Below are 20,061 nucleotides of genomic sequence, written 5' to 3'. Positions count from 1 at the left end.
GAGAGAGAGAGAGAGAGAGAACTAGTTTCCGTCTGCTAACAGTGGAATGCTGTGTTGGCTGTCAGGGGGCCACAGGGGGTGAGAGGGTTTGTGTGTTTGTGTGTGTGTGTGTTTTATATCCACCACACGTGTCATGTCACTCTGCAGGATGCTGCTAGATCCTCCCAAAATAACCCCATGACCCTCTCACACATACCGGCCCGACCCCCAAACCAGCCCTGTCCAAGGCTTTGTCTCCAACTGCCCTGAGTGAAGAGAAGAGAGTGAAGTTAGAAGGGAGAGGAGAGGTGAGGGAGGGGGTGAGGGGTATTTTAAGAGCAGAACATAGGCCTACATATTGTGATCCACATTCCACATTCACAAAGTGAGCTAACACCAGCCTTTCATAGCAGGTCAGTGTTGCTAGGGGGAGATATTACACTGCTGTTATGATAACACCAGAGATTTGTGTCTAAAGCGATACCAGCTTTGGTAATAGAGTAGCCTACTGATCATATTTATTACCGTCAAGTCAGCAACCCGTAGCCACAGCTGGCTACACGTTTTTCGGATTTAAAAGCCTGCGGTAAAACGCTATGTGATTAACCAGGTTTCCATCCAAACTTTTTATGTGAGTAAATGCATGTCGATAAAAAAAATGTCATGACAGGCCAGGCCTGATGGAAACAGAAAAATGTTCGGTAAACTTTCCAAATGTCGACAAAAAAGCATATATTGATATAATAACAATCATATCGAAGTAAACTTGGAGTGACACAATGACATGTTGTGTGGTCCTCGCGCTACGACTCGTCAGGAAAGCATGCTGATTAGGCTACAGATGAAAAATACATTATGATGAACTTCACAGGGTGGTGAAAGTGCAAGGTGATGAGCTTGATGCTCCTTTCCAATAAATATCGAGGGTCTTATTCTGGCAATATTGTGATCATGTCATTTTCTCGGTCACCCATGCTATTTCAATAAGGAATTATTTGATTTTTCCATTTTGTTAGTGATGGCGAATTGATTGATTTCCACGTTTCTTCTTTTTTTTTTATCAAGATGAGAAGAGAATATTCCCCAATATGCCATGTCTTGAAATATGCAGAGAAACGGATTGAAAGTATACTGAACAAAAATATAAATGCAACATGCAACAATTTCTACGATTTCACTATGTTACAGTTCATATGAGGAAATCAGTCAATTGAAATAAATTAATTAGGCCCTAATCTGTGGATTTCACATGACTGGGAATACAGTCACAGATACCTTAAAAAGAAAGTAGGGGCATGGATCAGAAAACCAGTCAGTATCTGGTGTGACCACCATTTGCCTCATGCAGCGCCACACATCTCTTTCGCATAGAGTTGATCAGGCTGTTGATTGTGACCTGTGGAATGTTGTCCCACTCCTCTTCAATGGCTGTGCGAAGTTGCTGGATATTGACGGGAACTGGAACACGCTGTCGTACACGTCGATCCAGAGCATCCCAAACATGCCCAATGGGTGACATGTCTGGTGAGTATGCAGGCCATGGAAGAACTGGGACATTTTCAGCTTCCAGGAATTGTGTACAGATCCTCGCAACATGGGGCCGTGCATTATCATGCTGAAACATGAGGTGATGGCGGCAGATGAAGGGCACGACAATGGGCCTCAGGATCTCGTCACGGTATCTCTGTGCATTCAAACTGCCATCGATAAAATGCAATTGTGTTCGTTGTCTGTATGCCTGCCCCTACCATAACTCCACCGCCACCATATGGCACTTTGTTCACAACGCTGAAATCAGTAAACCGCTCGCACTTTTCTTCCTCCATCAGGCTCATTCTTGATCTAAACAAGCTATAAGAGCACATGTTTGATTCTACAGTAAAAAACTGGTAAAAGACTAATCAACTATTGATGGGGAGCAGCAATTTTCTCTGTGGTCAAAGAAGGGCACTTGTGTGTTTAATGTATTGTTATTGTCCTGTGCAGTTCCACTAGTAATGTGACAGAGGGCAGTGCAGGTCAGATAAGGAGTGGATTGTCTCTCAGCCACACCCCCATTAGGAGAATTAGGTGAAGGATAGGAAAAGGGTTAGTGCTAGCTAAAATGCAAAACAATTGTCCCTGAAGTGACTCAAACATATCTAGCTACAACCAGGCCTGCCCTGAGAACAGCAGTGGTGGAAAAAGTCCCCAATTGTCATATTTGAGTAAAAGTAAAGATACCTTAATAGAAAATGACTCAAGTAAAAGTGAAAGTCACCCAGTAAAATCCTACTTGAGTAAAAGTCTAAAAGTATTTGGTTTTAAATATACTTAAGTATAAAAAGTAAATAAAATTGCTCAAATATACTTACGTTTCAAAAGTAAAAGTATAAATAATTTCAAATTCCTTATTTTACGCAAACCAGACAGCACCATTTTCTTGTTTTTATTTACGGATAGCCAGGGGCACGCTCCAACACTCAGACATAATTTACAAACGAAGCACGTGTTTAGTGAGTCCGCCAGATCAGAGGCAGTAGGGATAACCAGGGATGTTCTCTTGATGTGTGAATTAGACAATTTTCCTGTCCTGCTAAGCATTCAAAATGTAATGAGTACTTTTGGGTGCCACAGAAAATGTATGGAGTAAAAAGTACATAATTGTCTTTAGGAATGTAGTGAAGTAAAAGTAGTCAAAAATATAAATATTAAAGTCAAGTACAGATACCCCAAAAAACTACTTAAGTAGTACTTTAAAGTAGTTTTACTTAAGTACTTTACACCACTGGAGAACAGTCTTGGTTTTCACTAATGTGATGCTGAGCTCATCACTCTTGGTCCTCAGCAGATGTCTGTCCAGCATACTCATTTAGCACCATGTCTTGCCCCTGCATGTGTGGAATCATAAAATGTGGACACACACATTCGACCATTCAGAGACAAAGGGGCCGTCACTGCAGGAGTACATTTTTATCATCTCATGTTCACTCAACAGTTTTCAGTGGGCCAATATGTAGACTACCTAGCCTCATACTACAGTATACTTTAGTTGGCTCGCATCTACTACAAGACCATGGTGCTTGCCTACGGAGCTGTGAGGGGAACGGCACCTCCTTACCTTCAGGCTCTGATCCTACACACAAACGAGGGCACTACGTTCATCCACCTTTGGCCTGCTAGCTCCCCTACCTCTACGGAAGCACAGTTCCCGCTCAGCCCAGTCAAAGCTATTTGCTGCTCTGGCACCCCAATGGTGGAACAAGCTCCCCCACGACACCAGGACAGCGGAGTCACTGACCACCTTCCGGAGACACTTGAAACCCTACCTCTTTAAGGAATACCTGGAATAGTATAAAGTAATCCTTCTACTCCCCCCCCCCCCCCCCCCCATCAAAAAAATGTATTAAAAAAGTGGTTGTCCCACTGGCTATCATAAGTTGAATGCACCAATTTGTAAGTCGCTCTGGATAAGAGCGTCTGCTAAATGATGTAAATGTCAATGTAAATCTTCAACTTCAGTCGATCCACCTTTCAGGGATTATCGCCATGGCTGTGTACATCCTGCCCCAAGCCGACACCAAAAAGGCTCTCAAAGATCTTCATTGGATCCTGAACAAACTGGAGACCACATTCCTGGAGGCAGTGTTCATTGTTGTGGTGGACTTTACCAAAAGTAATTTGAGAACCGTGCTCCCAAATTATTACTAACACATCGACTGTCTAACTCACGGAAATTCTACTCTTGACCACTGTTAGACGCCTTTTCGGCACAGGTATAAGGCCCCCTCCTGTCCTCCTTTCGGCAAATACGACCATGACTCTATCTTGCCTCTACCCACCTACAAACAAAAACTCAAGATGAATGTTCCAGTGGTCAGGTCTGTACAGCGTTGGTCCGACCAATCAGAATTTACACTCCAAGACTGTTTTGATCACGTGGACTGGAATACGTTCCATGTCGCTTCTGGAGATAATATCAATGAATACGCCGACTCAGTCACCGGATTCATAAAAAAATGCATAGATGACGTGATACTGATAGTGTCTTTCAAAACGTTCCCGAATCAAAAACCATGGATTGATAGGAGCCTTGTAGGAAAACTGAAAGAGAGAGATGCTGCTTATAAACAGGGCAAGGTGACCGGGAACAATAGTTTGATTAAACAGTACAAATACAACCTACGCAGATCGATCAAGATGGCGAAACACAAGTATAGGGAAAAAGTGGAGCAATTCAGCGGGTCGGACACAAGGTGTATGTGGCTCCTAACGATCACGCATTACAAAAAGAAAGTCAGCCACATCGCAGTCACCAACGCCACCCTACCGGAGGAGCTAAACACCTTTTTCTCACGATTCGAGCACAATGACCCTGAGCTGCCGAGGAGAGCCCCCAATGACAACGTGGGCTCCACACTCACAGTCTCCACTGAGGATGTATGTAAGTCATTCAAACGTATTAACCCTCGCCAGGCTGCCGGCCAAGACGGCATCCCTAGTTGTGCCCTCAGAGCATGTGCAGACCAGCTGGCTGTTGTGTTCTTTGACATTTTCAATCTCTCCCTAGCTCAGGCCACTATACCCACCTGCTTCAAGATGTCCACTTGACTCTCAAGATGTCCTTGACACTGACTCTCAACACGGGGGCCCCACAAGGGTGCGTCCTCAGTCCCCTCCTGTATTCCCTGTATACCCACGACTGCATGGACTCACACAGTTCCAACTCCAGCATCAGAGAAGCTGAAATGGTCTAACCACATGGACACCGTGGTGAAGAAGGCACGACAGCAACTCTTCAACCTCAGGACGCTGAAGAAATTCGGCCTGTCCCCGAGGGCCCTCACAGTGTCTACAGGAACACCATCAAGAGCATATTGTCAGGCTGCATCACAGCCTTGTACGGCAACTCCACCGCCGCGGACTGCAAGGGGCTTCAGAGGGTGATACGTGCAGCCGAACGCACCAGGTGTTGCAGGAAGCCCAAGAAGATCATCAGGGACCCCAGCCACCCAAGCCATGCCCTGTTCTTCTGACTTCAATCATTCAGACGCGGGCAGTACAGGAGCATCATGGCAAAAACTGGAAGACTGGCCAATAGTTTCTACCCTCAGACCATCAGGCTGCCGGATAACCACCACTAGTCAGCTTCCTGTTACCCCCTTCCCCTGCTCCTCCCCCTATGTACATTCCCCCCCACAACCCCTCAACAGTCACTTACCTTACATGCTGTTCCCCCTATGGACATTTGCTCTGCCCCCACCCCAACGACATTCATCCCTATTGCAGTTGTTAATATGTATATTATGGATTTTTTAATAATATAATTGTTATTGTTTTTATTTGACTTGGTCCACACCCCCTCAATGGTCATGCTGCTCCCCCTAAGGTCATTCCCACACACCCCCTAAACAGTCTTTACTCTGCCTCCACCCCAATGGACATTTATTTATTCATCACTGCTAGTTATGATGTATACTGAACAAAAATATAAACACAACATGCAACAATTTCAAATATTTTATTGAGTTATAGTTTATATAAGGAAATCAGTCGATTTGAATAAATGAATTAGGCCATAATCTATGGATTTCACATGACTGGGCAGGGGCACAGTCATGGGTGGGCCTGGGCGGGCATAGGCCCACCCACTGGGGAGCCAGGCCCAGCCAATCAGAATGAGTTTCCCCTCACAAAATGGCTTTATTGCAGACAGAAATACTCCTCAGTTTCATCAGCTGTCCGGGTGGCTGGTCTCAGACTATCCCGCAGGTGAAGAAGCCGGAAGTGGAGGTCCTGGACTGGCGTGGTTACACGTGTTCTGCGGTTGTGAGGCCGGTTGGACGTACTGCCAAATTCTCTAAAACAAAGTTGGAGGCGGTTATGGTAGAGAAATGAACATTCAATTCTCTGGCAACAGCTCTGGTGGACATTCCTGCAGTCAGCATGCCAATTGCATCTGTGGCATTGTGTTGTGTGACAAAACTGCACATTTTAGAGTGGCCTTATATTGTCCCCAGCACAAGGTGCACTTGTATAAAGCTCATGCTGTTTAATCAGCTTCTTGATATGCCACACCTGTCAGGTGGATGGATTATCTTGGCAAAGGAGAACTGCTCACTAACAGGGATGTAAACAAATTTGTGCACAACATTTTAGAGAGATTCGATTTTTTTGCGTATGGAACATTTCTGGGATCTTTTATTTCAGCTCATGAAACATGGGACTAACACTTTACATGTTGTGTTTATATTTTTGTTCAGTATATATAGTGCTATTTCTATTGTTGTTTTTTATTACTTTATTTCACTTAGTCCTGAGCCTAAGATTTTCACACCTGCAACCCTGTACATGTGATTACTAAACACTCTGAATCCAAATCTCTGAACACTAAACGCCACCCCAGTTATTACTATTTTCAGCGGCTCTCTGTTTCAGAGAGCAAAGCAGAACACAGCTCTCGTCCCGAGTCGTGAAACGTCCACTTCTGGATACTTTGACCGAATTGACAAAACTCAACTCCTTCTTTACCCAGCCTGATACCACAAATGGATCGGCCAAAAGGCATGGATCCACTTTATCCATGAATCGTACTCCCACTGGGCCAGGTTCAATTTCTGAGAGTTCACTATCCGTCGACTGTTCAGGGTATTTAGGAGCGTAACATGTAATTATCTCTCCTGTACTTGACTCAAAGGAGAAAGCATTCGTCTTGTATTTCGCAGATGTCAGTTTGGGTTTGAACCTCGTGCCCTTCTTCCTGCCTCGTGTCATCTCGCCCAATACTGCAAGTCACCCTCCACCTGCTCATCTGTGCTAATACTTCCTGGTCACCTGAGTAGGCCTACCAAACACTCCACGAGTGTCCCTACTGTCCAAAACAAGTTAAAAGATTTCTAGACAGACAACAGATACACACAATCAATCAAATCAAACAAATGTTATTTATAAAGCTCTTTTTACATCAGCAGATGTCACAAAATGCTATACAGAAACCCAGCCTAAAACCGCAAACAGCAAGCAATGCAGATGTAGCAGCACGGTGGCTAGGAAAAACAAACCTAGGAAAGGCAGAAACCTAGGAAGAAACCTAGAGAGGAACCAGGCTCTGAGAGGTGGCCAGTCCCCTTCTGGCTGTGCCGGGTGGAGATTATAACAGTACATGGCCATTAAGGCCAGATTTTTCTCCAAGATGTTCAAACGTTCATAGATTACCAGCAGGGTCAAATAATAATCACAGTGGTTGTAGAGGTTGCAACAGGTCAGTACATCAGGAGTAAACGTCACTTGGCTTTTCATAGCCGGGCATTTAGAGGTTGAAATAGCAGGTGCGTTGAGTTGGTGCGTTGAGTTGAAAACAGCAGGTCTGGGACAAGGTAGCACGTCCGGTGAACCGGTCAGGGTTCCATAGCCACAGGCAGAAGAGTGGAAACTGGAGCAGCAGCACGACCAGGTGGACTGGGGACAGCAAGGAGTCATCAGGCCAGGTAGTCCTGAGGCATGGTCCTAGGGCTCAGGTCCTCCGGGAAGGGAGGGAGAGAGAGAGAATTAGAGGGAGCATATTTAAATTCACACAGGACACCTGATAAGGCAGGAGAATAACACCAGATATACCAGACTGACCCTAGCCCCCTGGCATATAACTATACTTATACATTATTAAACTATACTGGAGGCTGAGACAGGGGGGTTCGGGAGACACTGTGGCCCCGTCCGATGATACCCCCAGACAGGGCCAACCAGGCAGGATATAACTCCACCCACTTTGCCAAAGCACAGCCCCCACACCACCAGAGGGATATTTACATTTACATTTTAGTCATTTAGCAGACGCTCTTATCCAGAGCGACTTACAGTTAGTGAGTGCATACATTAATTTTTTATTTTTTCATACTAGTCCCCCGTGGGAAGCGAACCCACAACTCTACCAACTGAGCTACATCCCAGCCGGCCATTCCCTCCCCTACCATGGACGACGCTGGGCCAATTGTGCGCCGCCCCATGGGTCTCCCGGTTGCGGCCGGCTACGACAGAGCCTGGATTCGAACCAGGATCTCTAGTCTGGAAGGAATTGCGTAACCCTAATTGCTCCTGTAAGTCGCTCTGGATAAGAGCGTCTGCTAAATGACTAAAATGTAAAATGTAAATGTAGTGGCACAGCTAGCACTGCGATGCAGTGCCTTAGACCACTGCACCACTCGGGAGTACGAGGGATATCAACAGACCACCAACCTACTACCTTGAGATAAGGCTGAGTATAGCCCACGAAGATCTCCTCCACTGCACGAGCCCGAGGGAGCGACAAACCGGACAGGAAGATCACGTCAGTGACTCAACCCACTCAAGTGATGCACCGTGTTTAGCACTAACTGAAGTGTATTTAGTGCTTTATCCGGGTAGCCGGAGATTAGAGCATTGCAGTAGTCTCACCTAGAAGTGACAAAAGCATGGATTAGCTTTTCTGCATCATTTTTGGACAAAATTTCTGATTTTTGCAATGTTATGAAGATGGAAAAAAGCTGTCCTTGAAATATTCTTTATATGTTCATCAAAAGAGAGAACAGGGTCCAGAGTAACGCCGAGGTCCTTCACAGTTTTTTTTGAGACGACTGTACAACCATCAAGATTAATTGTCAGATCCAACAGAAGATCTCTTTGTTTCTTGGGACCTAGAACTAGCATCTCTGTTTTGTCCGAGTTTAAAAGTAAAACATTTGCCGCCATCCACTTCCTTATGTCTGAAACACATGCTTCCAGGGTAGGCAACTTTGGGGCTTCACCATGTTTCATCGAAATGTAGAGCTGTGTGTCGTCCGCATAGCAATGAAAGTTAACATTGTGTTTCCGAATTACATCGCCAAGAGATAAAATATATAGTGAAAACAATAGTGGTCCTAAAACAGAACCTTGAGGAACACCGAAACGTACAATTGATTTGTCAGAGGACAAACTATCCACAGAGACGAATGTATTTCTTTCTGACAGATAAGATCTAAACCAGGCAAGAACTTGTCCGTGTAGACCAATTAAGATTTCCAATCACTCCAAAAGAATGTGGTGATCGATGGTGTCAAAAGCAGCACTAAGGTCTAGGAACACGAGGACAGATGCAGAGCCTTGGTCTGACGCCATTAAAAGGTCATTTACCACCTTCACGAGTGCGGTCTCAGTGCTATGATGGGGTATAAAACCAGACTGAATCATTTCGTATAAATGTTTTGTCTTCAGGAAGACAGTGAGTTGCTGCACAACTGCTTTTTCTAAAATGTTTGAGAGGAATGGGAGATTCGATATAGGCCGATAGTTTTTTACATTTTCTGGGTCAAGGTTTGGCTTTTTCAAGAGAGGCTTTGTTACTGCCACTTTTAGAGAGTTTGGTACACATCCAGTGGATAGGGAACCATTTATTATGTTCAACATAGGATTGCCAAGCACAGGAAGTAGCTCTTTCAGTAGTTTAGTTGGAATAGGGTCCAGTATACAGCTTGAAGGTTTAGAGGCCATGACTATTTTTATGAATGTGTCAAGAGATATAGGATTAAATAACTTGAGTGTCTCCATTGATCCTTGGTCCTGGCAGTTTTGTGCAGACTCAGGACAGCTGAGCTTTGGAGAAATATGCAGATTCAAAGAGGAGTCCATAATTTGCTTTCTAATGATAATTATATTTTCGTCGAAGAAGTTCATGAATTCATCACTGCTGAAGTGAAAGGCATCCTCTCTTGGGGAATGTTGCTTTTTAGTTAGCTTTGCGACAGTATCAAATAGAAATGTTGGATTGTTCTTATTCTCCTCAATTAGGTTGGAAAGATAGGATGATCGAGCAGCAGTGAGGGCTCTTCGATATTGCTCTGTACTTTCTTTCCAAGCTAGTAGGAAGACTTCCAGTTTGGTGGAGCGCCATTTCCATTCCAATTTTCTGGAGGCTTGCTTCAGGGCTCGGGTATTTTCTGTATACCAGGGAGCTAGTTTCTTGTGACAAATGTTTTTTGTTTTTAGGGGTGCGACTGCATCTAGGGTATTACGCAAGGTTACATTTAGATCCTCAGTTAGGTCGTTAACTGATTTTTGTACTCCGATGTCCTTGAGTAAGTGAAGGGAGTCTGGAATGGCCTCTAGGAATCTTTGGGTTGTCCGAGAATTTATAGCACGGCTTTTGATGGTCCTTGGTTGGGGTCTGAGCAGATAATTTGTTGTGAATGCAAACGTAATAAGATGGTGGTCCGATAGTCCAGGGTTATCAGGAAAAACATTTAGATCCACAATATTTATTCCACGGGACAAAACTAGATCCAGGGTATGACTGTAGCAATGAGTAGGTCCGAAGACATGTTGGACAAAACCCACTGAGTCGATGATGGCTCCGAAAGCCTTTTGGAGTGGGTCTGTGGACTTTTCCATGTGAATATTAAAGTCACCAAAAATTTGAATATTATCTGCCATGACTACAAGGTCCGATAGGATTTCAGGGAACTCAGTGAGGAACTCTGTATAAGGCCCAGGAGGCCTGTAAACAGTAGCTATAAAAAGTGATTGAGTAGGCTGCATAGATTTCATGACTAGAAGCTCAAAAGATGATTGAGGCACAGACAGGGTCTCAATGGGGATAGCTGAGCTGACTACACTGACTGTGCTAGTGGCAGACTCCACTAAGCTGGCAGGCTGGCTAAAAGCCTGCTGCCTGGCCTGCACCCTGTCTCATTGTGGAGCTAGAGGAGTTTGAACACATAAGCAGGCCAACAATTATTTTTACCCTGTATTTAACAATATTTGTAAAGTAGATAATAGGGACAGCACCATGATGAAGTACAATCAACCTCTGAGATTATTTGACTGAAACAAGAAAAGGTTAGATAACATTTTAGGGAGACTGATAACTGCAATCCTAAACTTTACGTTCCGTACACTGTTAAAAGTGTAATAAACCATAGACGTACATAATTCACAACCTAACCTAACCGCCCTGTTGTTATTGAGCAGCTGACGCAGTGTCCGGATGTGGATGTGGCAGACAGCTAGCTACGACAGTTCCGGTGCGAATGTCTGCTTGGAGAGAAACCAGAGAGGAAGGGATTAGCGAAACACCCCAGGTCGGACATTGGCAATAGTTTGACGGCCACTGGCCTTCGGAACCGGTTGTGAGCAGGGTTAGCGAAACACCCCAGGACGGACATTGGCAATAGTTTTACGGCCACTGGCCTTCGGAACCGGTTGTGAGCAGGGGACAACCGACCTCTTGGCTCTAACTCGTTATTTTACCCAGTTTTGAGGTGAGTGTCGAGTTGTACCTTGGTGAAGTATTTCAATTCCTTGAAAGAAAACATATTAGAAATCCGTGGTAGCATAGCTAGCTAACTTGGTAGCTAGGTAACTAGCTACATGCTAACTTAGCTAGCTACCTAACGTCAGCAGGATACTAGCCACACTCCATTATTTAGCTGATTCTTGTCATGAATCAACTCCGTGTATGTAGGCCCAAAGTTAACTGACATGAAGGTTAGCTATTTAGTGTTGTTTTACTAAAGACCGTGTATAGAAGCTGAAATATGATTGTTTCTCTGATCACGAGAATGAATATTGATTTAGCTAACGTTACCGTAGCCCGGTGAAATGCGACATTGGTTAGCTAGCTAACTAGAAATAGCCGTAGTTACCCACGCTAGTTAACGTAACAAGACTATTGCCTGTCTTTAGATATCAGCTAACCTAAAATACATCCCCTCTCTTTTCCATTTAAGTTTTCTACACTTTAATGGGTTATAGATCAAGCAATCATAACATTTAACGATAACTAGTTGCTAAACAGACGTAAGCTATCCAATTAACGTTAGCTAGTCAGCCAGCCGTAGCTCGGCACGTTCGACAGCTTCTTGCTAGCGCCGATACGGCGAAGTCATTCAACAGGCCCGTTACGCTAGCTAACTGTTAATTGCTACAGTCAGTATACAGATCCAACGGTATTGTATTTCTAACCGTGGCACCTGTTACCTTGAATTATTTAAAGAGCTGTGTTGATTGAACCCGTGTTTGTCATCATAATATTGCTACACCGGAGTTGGCTAGTTAGCTAACCAAGGTAACCAGTGGCTAGCCCTTAATCATGACTCTGTTCCATTACATTACACATAGTCATAAGAGTCATTGGATGAAGGCGTCTTAAGAGCCACGACGCTCGGTTGGAACATAAACACGTATCGCTTTACCTTTAATATTGGCGATAAATAATAATTGATACACACCTTTTTATATGGTTAGCGTTCCCACACGGCCATATTTCCATGTTACAGCGCTTGCTTAAGGAAAACAGATAAGACTGAGTGGACTACATGTGCTAATTAGCTATCTGCGTCTCCGAACACCTGTGTGTAAATGGAAGACTGATGCCACAAAGGTGTTGTCACTGGAAAAATACTGTCGTCTGCAACTGTGTTTAAACGTCTTAGATGTAAAGTGTGGTTCTGTTACCGGTTCCGACTGTAATTTTTGCTTATAAATCGATCTGTGGGCACCGTAGATCAAAATGGCCTGGATCCAACGGACACAGTAGTATATTTGTTTGTGTGACATAGGATGTGAAATCTGAAAACACTTGAAGCTGGGATGTCCCTCCTACCATTTCATTCGCTCTTCCGACTGTCCATCAACTCTTACATCACAACCACTGACAAAGCACATGCCTGCAATCCTTATGTCATAGCTGCTTTATTCACTATATAGCATATTCAGAGATCGATTTGTAGCCAAGTATAGGTCCAAAAGTCTCCTTAACAGCTTCTACCCCCAAGCCATAAGACTGCTGAACAATTAATCAAATGGCCACCTGGACTATTTGCATTGACCCCCCCCCCCCTCTTTGTTTTGAAACTGCTGCCACTCGCTGTTTATTATCTATGCATAGTCACTTTACCCCTACCTACATGTACAAATTACCTCGACTAACCTGTACCCCCGCACATTGACTCAGTACTGGTACCCCTTGTATATAGCCTCATTATTGTTATTGTGTCTTTTTTTTCTTTTCTTAACTCTATTTTCTTAAAACGCCATTGTTGGTTTAGGGCTTGTAAGTAAGCATTTCACGGTAAGGTTGTATTCGGCGCATGTGATTTGATTTGATAAATTATTCATAGATTTTAAACAAACACTTTCTGTCATAGATGGATGAGATTAATATGAGATGAAAGGCGAGATCCTAACGAGTTCAGGAAGCCAAGCTAGAGCTAGCTCTGTGTGACGTTCAGAGGTCGGGGCAGATGTTTTGATTAAGAGAGACCTTTAGAAAATATGCATATTTTCTCTAACACTGATCATACAAATATGTATTTTACAGTCATAAAGAAGGTGAAAGCTTATAGTTAGTGGTTTTATAATTTGATTATACTATATTTAGAAAGCATATAAGTAATTTCAAGCCTTATTCATACAGGTTTGTTGAATAGGAAATACGTCAGAAAATATTTTTATCATATTTGTACTGTGTACTTGAGCTTGTGTACTCAAAAGTGACTACACCTCAGCAATTTAAAACTATTTTCACCAGAAAGGTGAGATTAACTTTCTTGGAGTATGCAGCATTACTGGTTATTCTTTATGGTCCTCTCATGATAAATAATTACTTTTTAGATTACATGTAGTTACATTTAACTCCGCTCCTCCATTTCCTGGTTTCAAAAATTATAATAGTTAGCCTAATTTCAGTTTATTTGACAAAACAAGCAGTCATAAACCACTGTGAAATATTACAACACCGAATGTAAAAGACGCAAAAACTAAACTTGAGAACGGGACGCATAGAAATAGCGCACATAGAACTGATCTACCGCTTCTTAGACTGGCTTTCAATGAGAATGACAGATCTCTAACTCACACTTCTATGTGAATTTGGTCAGGTCGCCCAAAAAGTTACATATTGCAGCTTTAAAAGAAAGATGTGTTGTTGTAAGGTAGCTAAGTGAATTGAAAGAAAGATGTGTTGTTGTAAGGTAGCTAAGTTAATTGCTGCTCAATAGCTAGCCAACAGGTTTTTTGACAAGTGGGTGGTGTAGCTTGGCCTAGTGTCAGTGTACAGAGGACAGGACACTAGTCTATCCATTATATGGCTGCCTGTCAGCTTGGTTACAGCCAGCCACATGATGTTAGATTGAGCCTTACCGATCCTACTTCTGCTGTATAGCTAGGGTTGTATTTTACTCACATAAAGATAAATTAGGTTAGGTGTGTTTTAAAGAAAGTGAATTAGGGAAAAACCTGACCTCCTGTTTGCCAAAATCAGATTGCCTTGTCAGGCCTGTAGTAGGGTGATGTAGGCGGGGCCAAGTGTGTACTAAGTAGGGCTGGGCGATATGGCCTAAAATTCATATCTACATTTTTTCTAACATATTGGCAGTTCACAATGTATATCTCAATTGTTTTAATGTTTTCTCTAAATAAGCTTTGTTGTACAATTTAAATGTCAAATGCACGTAATTGCGAACAGTCAGCAATATTCTAATGAATGCAGGACTTGTGAAATTATACCTAAGGTAAAAAAGTATATATTTCATTTTTTATTTCACCTTTATTTAACTAGGTAAGCCAGTTGAGAACAAGTTCTCATTTACAACAGCGACCTGGCTAAGATAAAGCAAAGCAGTGCGATTAAAAACCACAACAACACAGAGTTACATATGGGGTAAAACAAAACATATAGTCAAAAATACCACATAATATATATATATATACAGTGTGTGCAAATGTAGCAAGTTATGAAGGTAAGGCAATAAATAGGCCATAGTGCAAAATAATGACAATTGGTATTTACACTGGAATGATAGATGTGCAAGACATGATGTGCAAATAAAGATACTGGGGTGCAAATGAGCAAAATAAATAACAATATGGGGATGAGGTAGTTGAGTGGGCTAATTTCAGAAGGGCTGTGTACAGGTGCAGTGATCGGTAAGGTGCTCTGACAACTGATGCTTAAAGTTAGTGAGGGAGATAAGAGTCTCCATCTTCAGAGATTTTTGCAGTTCGTTCCAGTCATTGGCAGCAGAGAACTGGAAGGAATGGCGGCCAAAGGAGGTGTTGGCTTTGGGGATGACCAGTGAGATATACCTGCTGGAGCGCATACTACGGGTAGGTGTTGCTATCGTGACCAATGAGCTAAGATAAGGCAGAGATTTGCCAAGCAGTGATTTATAGATGGCCTGGAGCCAGTGGGTTTGGCGACAAATATGTAGTGAGAACCAGCCAACAAGAGCGTACAGGTCACAATGGTGGGTAGTATATGGGGCTTTGGTGACAAAACGGATGGCACTGTGATAGACTACATCCAATTTGCTGAGTAGAGTGTTGGAGGCTATTTTGTAAATGACATCGCCGAAGTCAAGAATCGGTAGGATAGTCAGTTTTACGAGGGCATGGTTGGCAGCATGAGTGAAGGAGGCTTTGTTGCGAAATAAGAAGCCGATTCTAGATTTAACTTTGGATTGGAGATGCTTAATGTGAGTCTGGAAGGAGAGTTTACAGTCTAACCAGACACCTAGGTATTTGTAGTTGTCCACATACTCTAGGTCAGACCCGTCGAGAGTAGTGATTCTAGTCGGGTGGGCGGGTGCCAGCAGCGTTCGATTGAAGAGCATGCATTTAGTTTTACTAGCGTTTAAGAGCAGTTGGAGGCTATGGAAGGAGTGTTGTATGGCATTGAAGCTCGTTTGGAGGTTTGTTAACACAGTTTCCAATGAAGGGCCAGATGTATACAAAATGGTGTCGTCTGCATAGAGGTGGATCTCAGAGTCACCAGCAGCAAGAGCGACATCATTGATATACACAGAGAAAAGAGTCGGCCCAAGAATTGAACCCTGTGGCACCCCCATAGACTGCATAGGTCCAGACAACAGGCCCTCCGATTTGACACATTGAACTCTATCTGAGAAGTAGTTGGTGAACCAGGCGAGGCAGTCATTTGAGAAACCAAGGCTATTTAGTCTGCCAATAAGAATGCAGTGGTTGACAGAGTCGAAAGCCTTGGCCAGGTCCATGAAGACTGCTGCACAGTACTGTCTATTATCGATCACGGTTCAAATTGTCGGTGATCTGTTTGTTAACTTGGCTTTCAAAAACTTTCGAAAGGCAGGGCAGGATGGATATAGGTCTGTAACAGTTTGGATCTAGAGTGTCACCCCCTTTGAAGAGGGGGTTGACCGCGGCAGCTTTCCATTCTCTGGGGATCTCAGACGTTACGAAAGAGAGGTTGAACAGGCTAGTAATAGGGGTTGCGACAATTTCGGCTGCTATTTTTTTTAGAAAGAAAGGGTCCAGATTGTCTAGCCCAGATGATTTGTAGGGGTCCAGATTTTGCAGCTCTTTCAGAACATCAGCTGTCTGAATTTGTGTGAAGAAGAAGCGGGGGGGGGCATGGGCAAGTTGCAGCAGAGGGTGCAGAGCTGGTGGCCGGGGTAGTGGTAGCCAGGTGGAAAGCATGGCCAGCCGTAGCAAAATGCTTGTTGAAATTCTCGATTATTGTAGATTTATCGGTGGTGATAATGTTTCCTAGCCTCAGTGCAGTGGGCAGCTGGGAGGAGGTGCTCTTATTCTCCATGGACTTTATTGTCCCAAAACATTTTGGAGTTAGTGCTACAGGATGCTAATTTCTGTTTGAAAAAGCTAGCCTTTGCTTTCCTAACTGCTTGTGTATATTGGTTCCTAACTTCCCTGAAAAGTTGCATATCGTGGGGCTATTCGATGCTAATGCAGTACGCCACAGGATGTTTTTGTGCTGGTCAAGTCTGCGGAGAACCAGGGGCTATATCTGTTCTTAGTTCTGCATTTTTTGAATGGGGCATGCTTATTTAAGATAGAGGGGAAAGCACTTTTAAAGAACAACCAGGCATCCTCTACTGACGGAATGAGATCGATATCCATCCAGGATACCTGGGCCAAGTAAATTAGGAAGGCCTGCTCGCTAAAGTGTTTTAGGGTGCGTTTGATAGTGATGGGGGTGGTCGTTTGACCGCGGACCCGTTACGGACGCAGGCAATAAGGCAGTGATCGCTGAGATCCTGGTTGAAGACAGCAGAGGTGTATTTAGAGGGTTAGTTAGGATGATATCTATGAGGGTGCCCATGTTTATGGATTTAGGGTTGTACCTGGTAGGTTATATAATATAAGCCTTACACAACCATAAGACCCACTAATAATGTAATTATTTTATCAAAATAGTTTAACAGTCAGTCTATGAAAATGCCCTTTTTGTTACAAATTTAACCAAAACCATGCATAATAATGATTAACTTCTTGTAGCAGATGTTATAGAAAATTAACACGTCTCATAAATCATCTCTCAAGCACAAGCCCACGTGCTTGTGAGTAGCCGGCTAATCTTTATATTTCAAGTTTAGCTAACTTGTGTCTATCGCTAACAAGGTACAGTTGAATTGTTATGAACACACCCTTCTTTCCATCTCCAACTGGTTGAACAGCATGCTAGCCTGTCCACTTCGTTCAGATGTTGAAATCAAGTGGCCTGAAATCTCTCGCTTCGCCTCTTCCTCGCTGATCCGTCTCTGCCCGAGCAGGAAACAGGCGCAATGGAGTATGGTCGTTGTAGTTAATTACCACGTTTCTGCACTGAACTAGGTTGAATATTTGCTTAATGAAAACAACGCCTTTCAGCCCAGCGTCCCACTAGTTCTTGACTTGATTTCTCTCGTGAATTATTTGATTTCTCTAGAGAAATGGCATGTTGGGCTCACCAAAAACCTGAACTAAATGGAATTCAAGTGTTTGAACAGATGGCGGTCAATTCGATTTTTAATAACCGGGGGGAAAACTAGATTTTGGTTAATCGCTCAGCACTAGTTGCTAAACAAGACCTGCATCTCATAACTCTAGTGGCTTTCTCTCCACTGCACTGATCTAACACATGATAGGTGAAAGAAATATGGTGGATGCTCTCTAGGAATTTGCTCTCAGCTGTGCAGATTGTTCACATCAGCACTGATGGAGAGAGAGAGATGAGACTATTGAAATGAAGCCCAGGTCTTAGGTGTTGGCCGGAGCCCTGCAGTACAGTACTATACTGACTCCAGTACACAGGGCCTGGCCTGGTTGTGCTGAGTGGGCATATTTTCCCTCTAGACCCAGCAGAACCCAGACTGGTAGGGGAACCTTTCTTGATTCTACATCAACCTTTTTTCACCTTTACTTTACATTCTCCTGCTCAGATAGCCAGGGTTCACTTCCAACTACAGGGGTTCCTACCCTAACAAAGCAGGGCACTCCCTGGAACTTCAAAAGATTGATGTTGGCCCAGACTAGTATTGTTAGGGCAGTGAAGTCAAAGGTATAAATCAAACCCTGCTTGGGGTGCTAAATGCATGTTAACCTCTCCCAGCTCTAGGTATGAACTGAGAATGAATGTGAACCAGCAGACTCCCATGGCGTCTCCGTACGGCCAGCCCCAGCCTGGCTATGGCCAGCCCAGCTACGCTCCCCTGGGAGGGAGCTACCCTGGCCCCTACGGACCCAACGGGCCCGCTACAGCCTACCAGCCTGGGGCTCCACCACAAGGTAAGTCTGTCTCTTTCCCTAACCCACCTCTTCTTTCTTGCAAGGGACTGTCTGTGTCTCTGTTTCTGTCCCTCCTCCCACTAGCGAGCTGACCTTCTGCAAGGTAAAACTTGTCTCTGTCCCTCTTTCTCTGTACCCATCGCAAAGTCCACTTCCTGCCATTCCCGCCATATCTTTGTGGCAACTTGTGTGTGTTTGGATGTAATTGATTGTATTGTTAATGCATCAACAACCATAGGGATTCTAGTTGCTCCTACTCCTGTGTATGTGTGTGAGCAAGCATATTATGCGTGTATGTGTTCCTCCTTTCCCCCTGGCTTTCTGCATTTCTATTCCTGCCTCTGTACACGGTGTCTCCCTCCTTTCTTGTCTTTCAGGTTACTCTCCCTATGCCAGTTTTCCCTCTAAGGCTGTGGCAGCTAACCCAGTCTCTGACCTGTCCTCTCCTCTTGACTTAGGTAACTGCTTTCTCTCTCTCTCTGCCACCCCTCTCTTTCCCCTACATACATGCTTCTACAGCCTGCTGATCATTTGGCTGAGAGCAATGGTTCCCATGGCCCACTTGAAGTTCAAAATCTAAGATGTAGGTTTCTCACATGAGATGACTTTACCTTCAGGATGACTAACTTTACCAACGAGTGGTGCAAATCTATGCAGGTTTTTCTGGCTGGAAATGCATTCTTGCATTGATGACATAACGGTCATCATAGCTGATTACATAACGTTCCAAATGCCATCCGCTGTGTTTCAAACCTGTCGCCATTTCAGACAGGTGCCTAACGCCCCCATCCCTCTCTCTCAGGACCTGCCAGAGGCTCCCCTACCTCTGCCCCCCGTCCAGTCTCCACCCCCCAGGCATACTCCCAGTATCCCCAGGGAGACAATCAGAACGGACCCCCACCTATGGCTCACTCTATGTCCCAGCCAGTTCACAGGTCAGACCACACACACGCACACACAGTGTATATACTAGACAGCGGTTGTGTGTGTGTGTCCAAATCTTTAAATGTGTGTGTGAAGAAAGGTGTGTATGTGACATAAGTTATCCAGGCTCTGTTGTAGCCGGCCGCGACCGGGAGACCCATGGGGCGGCGCACAATTGGCCCAGCGTCGTCCAGGGTAGGGGAGGGAATGGCCGGCAGGGAGAGCATGGCGTTTGCAACGCCAGGGTTGTGGGTTCGATTCCCATGTGGGGCCAGTATGAAAAATAAAATAAAAAATAATGTATGCACTCACTAACTGTAAGTCACTCTGGATAAGAGCGTCTGCTAAATGACTAAAATGTAAATGTAAGTTGTTTGTGTGTCCAGGTCGCCTGTGTCTCAGCCGTATAGCCAAGGTGCTATGAACTTGTCCGGGCCACACCCCTCCTACCCCCAGCAGTACGGGGCTCAGCCCCCCATGCAACAGGTGACCAATCAGATGTCAGGGATGCAGATCGGGTCCGGCCCCCCCACCTCTGTTGGGCTGGGATATGGTAAGAAATAATTGATTGATTGACGAATTTCGTGCTAAACTTTGCACCTACTAAACACAACCCTAGTTACCTGA

At 44.2% G+C, this 20,061-nt stretch overlaps 1 protein-coding gene and 1 long non-coding RNA gene across 5 annotated transcripts in view; one reads left to right on the top strand and one right to left on the bottom strand.

Moving 5' to 3' along the window:
- Positions 1–6,883: 6,883 nt before the first annotated feature.
- Positions 6,884–12,488, bottom strand: LOC311100807. Of its 2 annotated transcripts, none has more exons than XR_014609855.1 (2): positions 12,198–12,488; positions 6,884–8,388 (listed from the first exon to the last, which is right to left on the bottom strand). It is a non-coding gene; the product is annotated as an uncharacterized lncRNA (long non-coding RNA). The 2 variants fall into 2 exon arrangements; XR_014609856.1 differs by lacking the exon at positions 12,198–12,488 and adding an exon at positions 10,896–10,953.
- The window catches only part of LOC311100805 (protein transport protein Sec24C-like), a 36,875-nt gene continuing 27,824 nt past the window's right edge, over positions 11,011–20,061 (top strand). For 2 of the 3 annotated variants that reach the window (XM_084141772.1, XM_084141771.1), the window contains exons 1-5: positions 11,011–11,228; positions 18,335–18,510; positions 18,888–18,968; positions 19,313–19,445; positions 19,821–19,987. In XM_084141772.1, coding sequence (XP_083997898.1) covers positions 18,354–18,510; positions 18,888–18,968; positions 19,313–19,445; positions 19,821–19,987 — 538 coding nt within the window. In that variant the 5' untranslated portion in view covers positions 11,011–11,228; positions 18,335–18,353. The remainder of the gene's footprint in view (positions 11,229–18,334; positions 18,511–18,887; positions 18,969–19,312; positions 19,446–19,820; positions 19,988–20,061) is intronic. The other variant, XM_084141773.1, reaches the window with a different exon arrangement.

This window comes from Coregonus lavaretus (genome assembly GCF_964263955.1).
Source record: "Coregonus lavaretus genome assembly, chromosome: 25".
Classification (NCBI taxonomy): domain Eukaryota; kingdom Metazoa; phylum Chordata; class Actinopteri; order Salmoniformes; family Salmonidae; genus Coregonus; species Coregonus lavaretus.
This window is presented reverse-complemented; position numbering and strand designations above follow the sequence as displayed.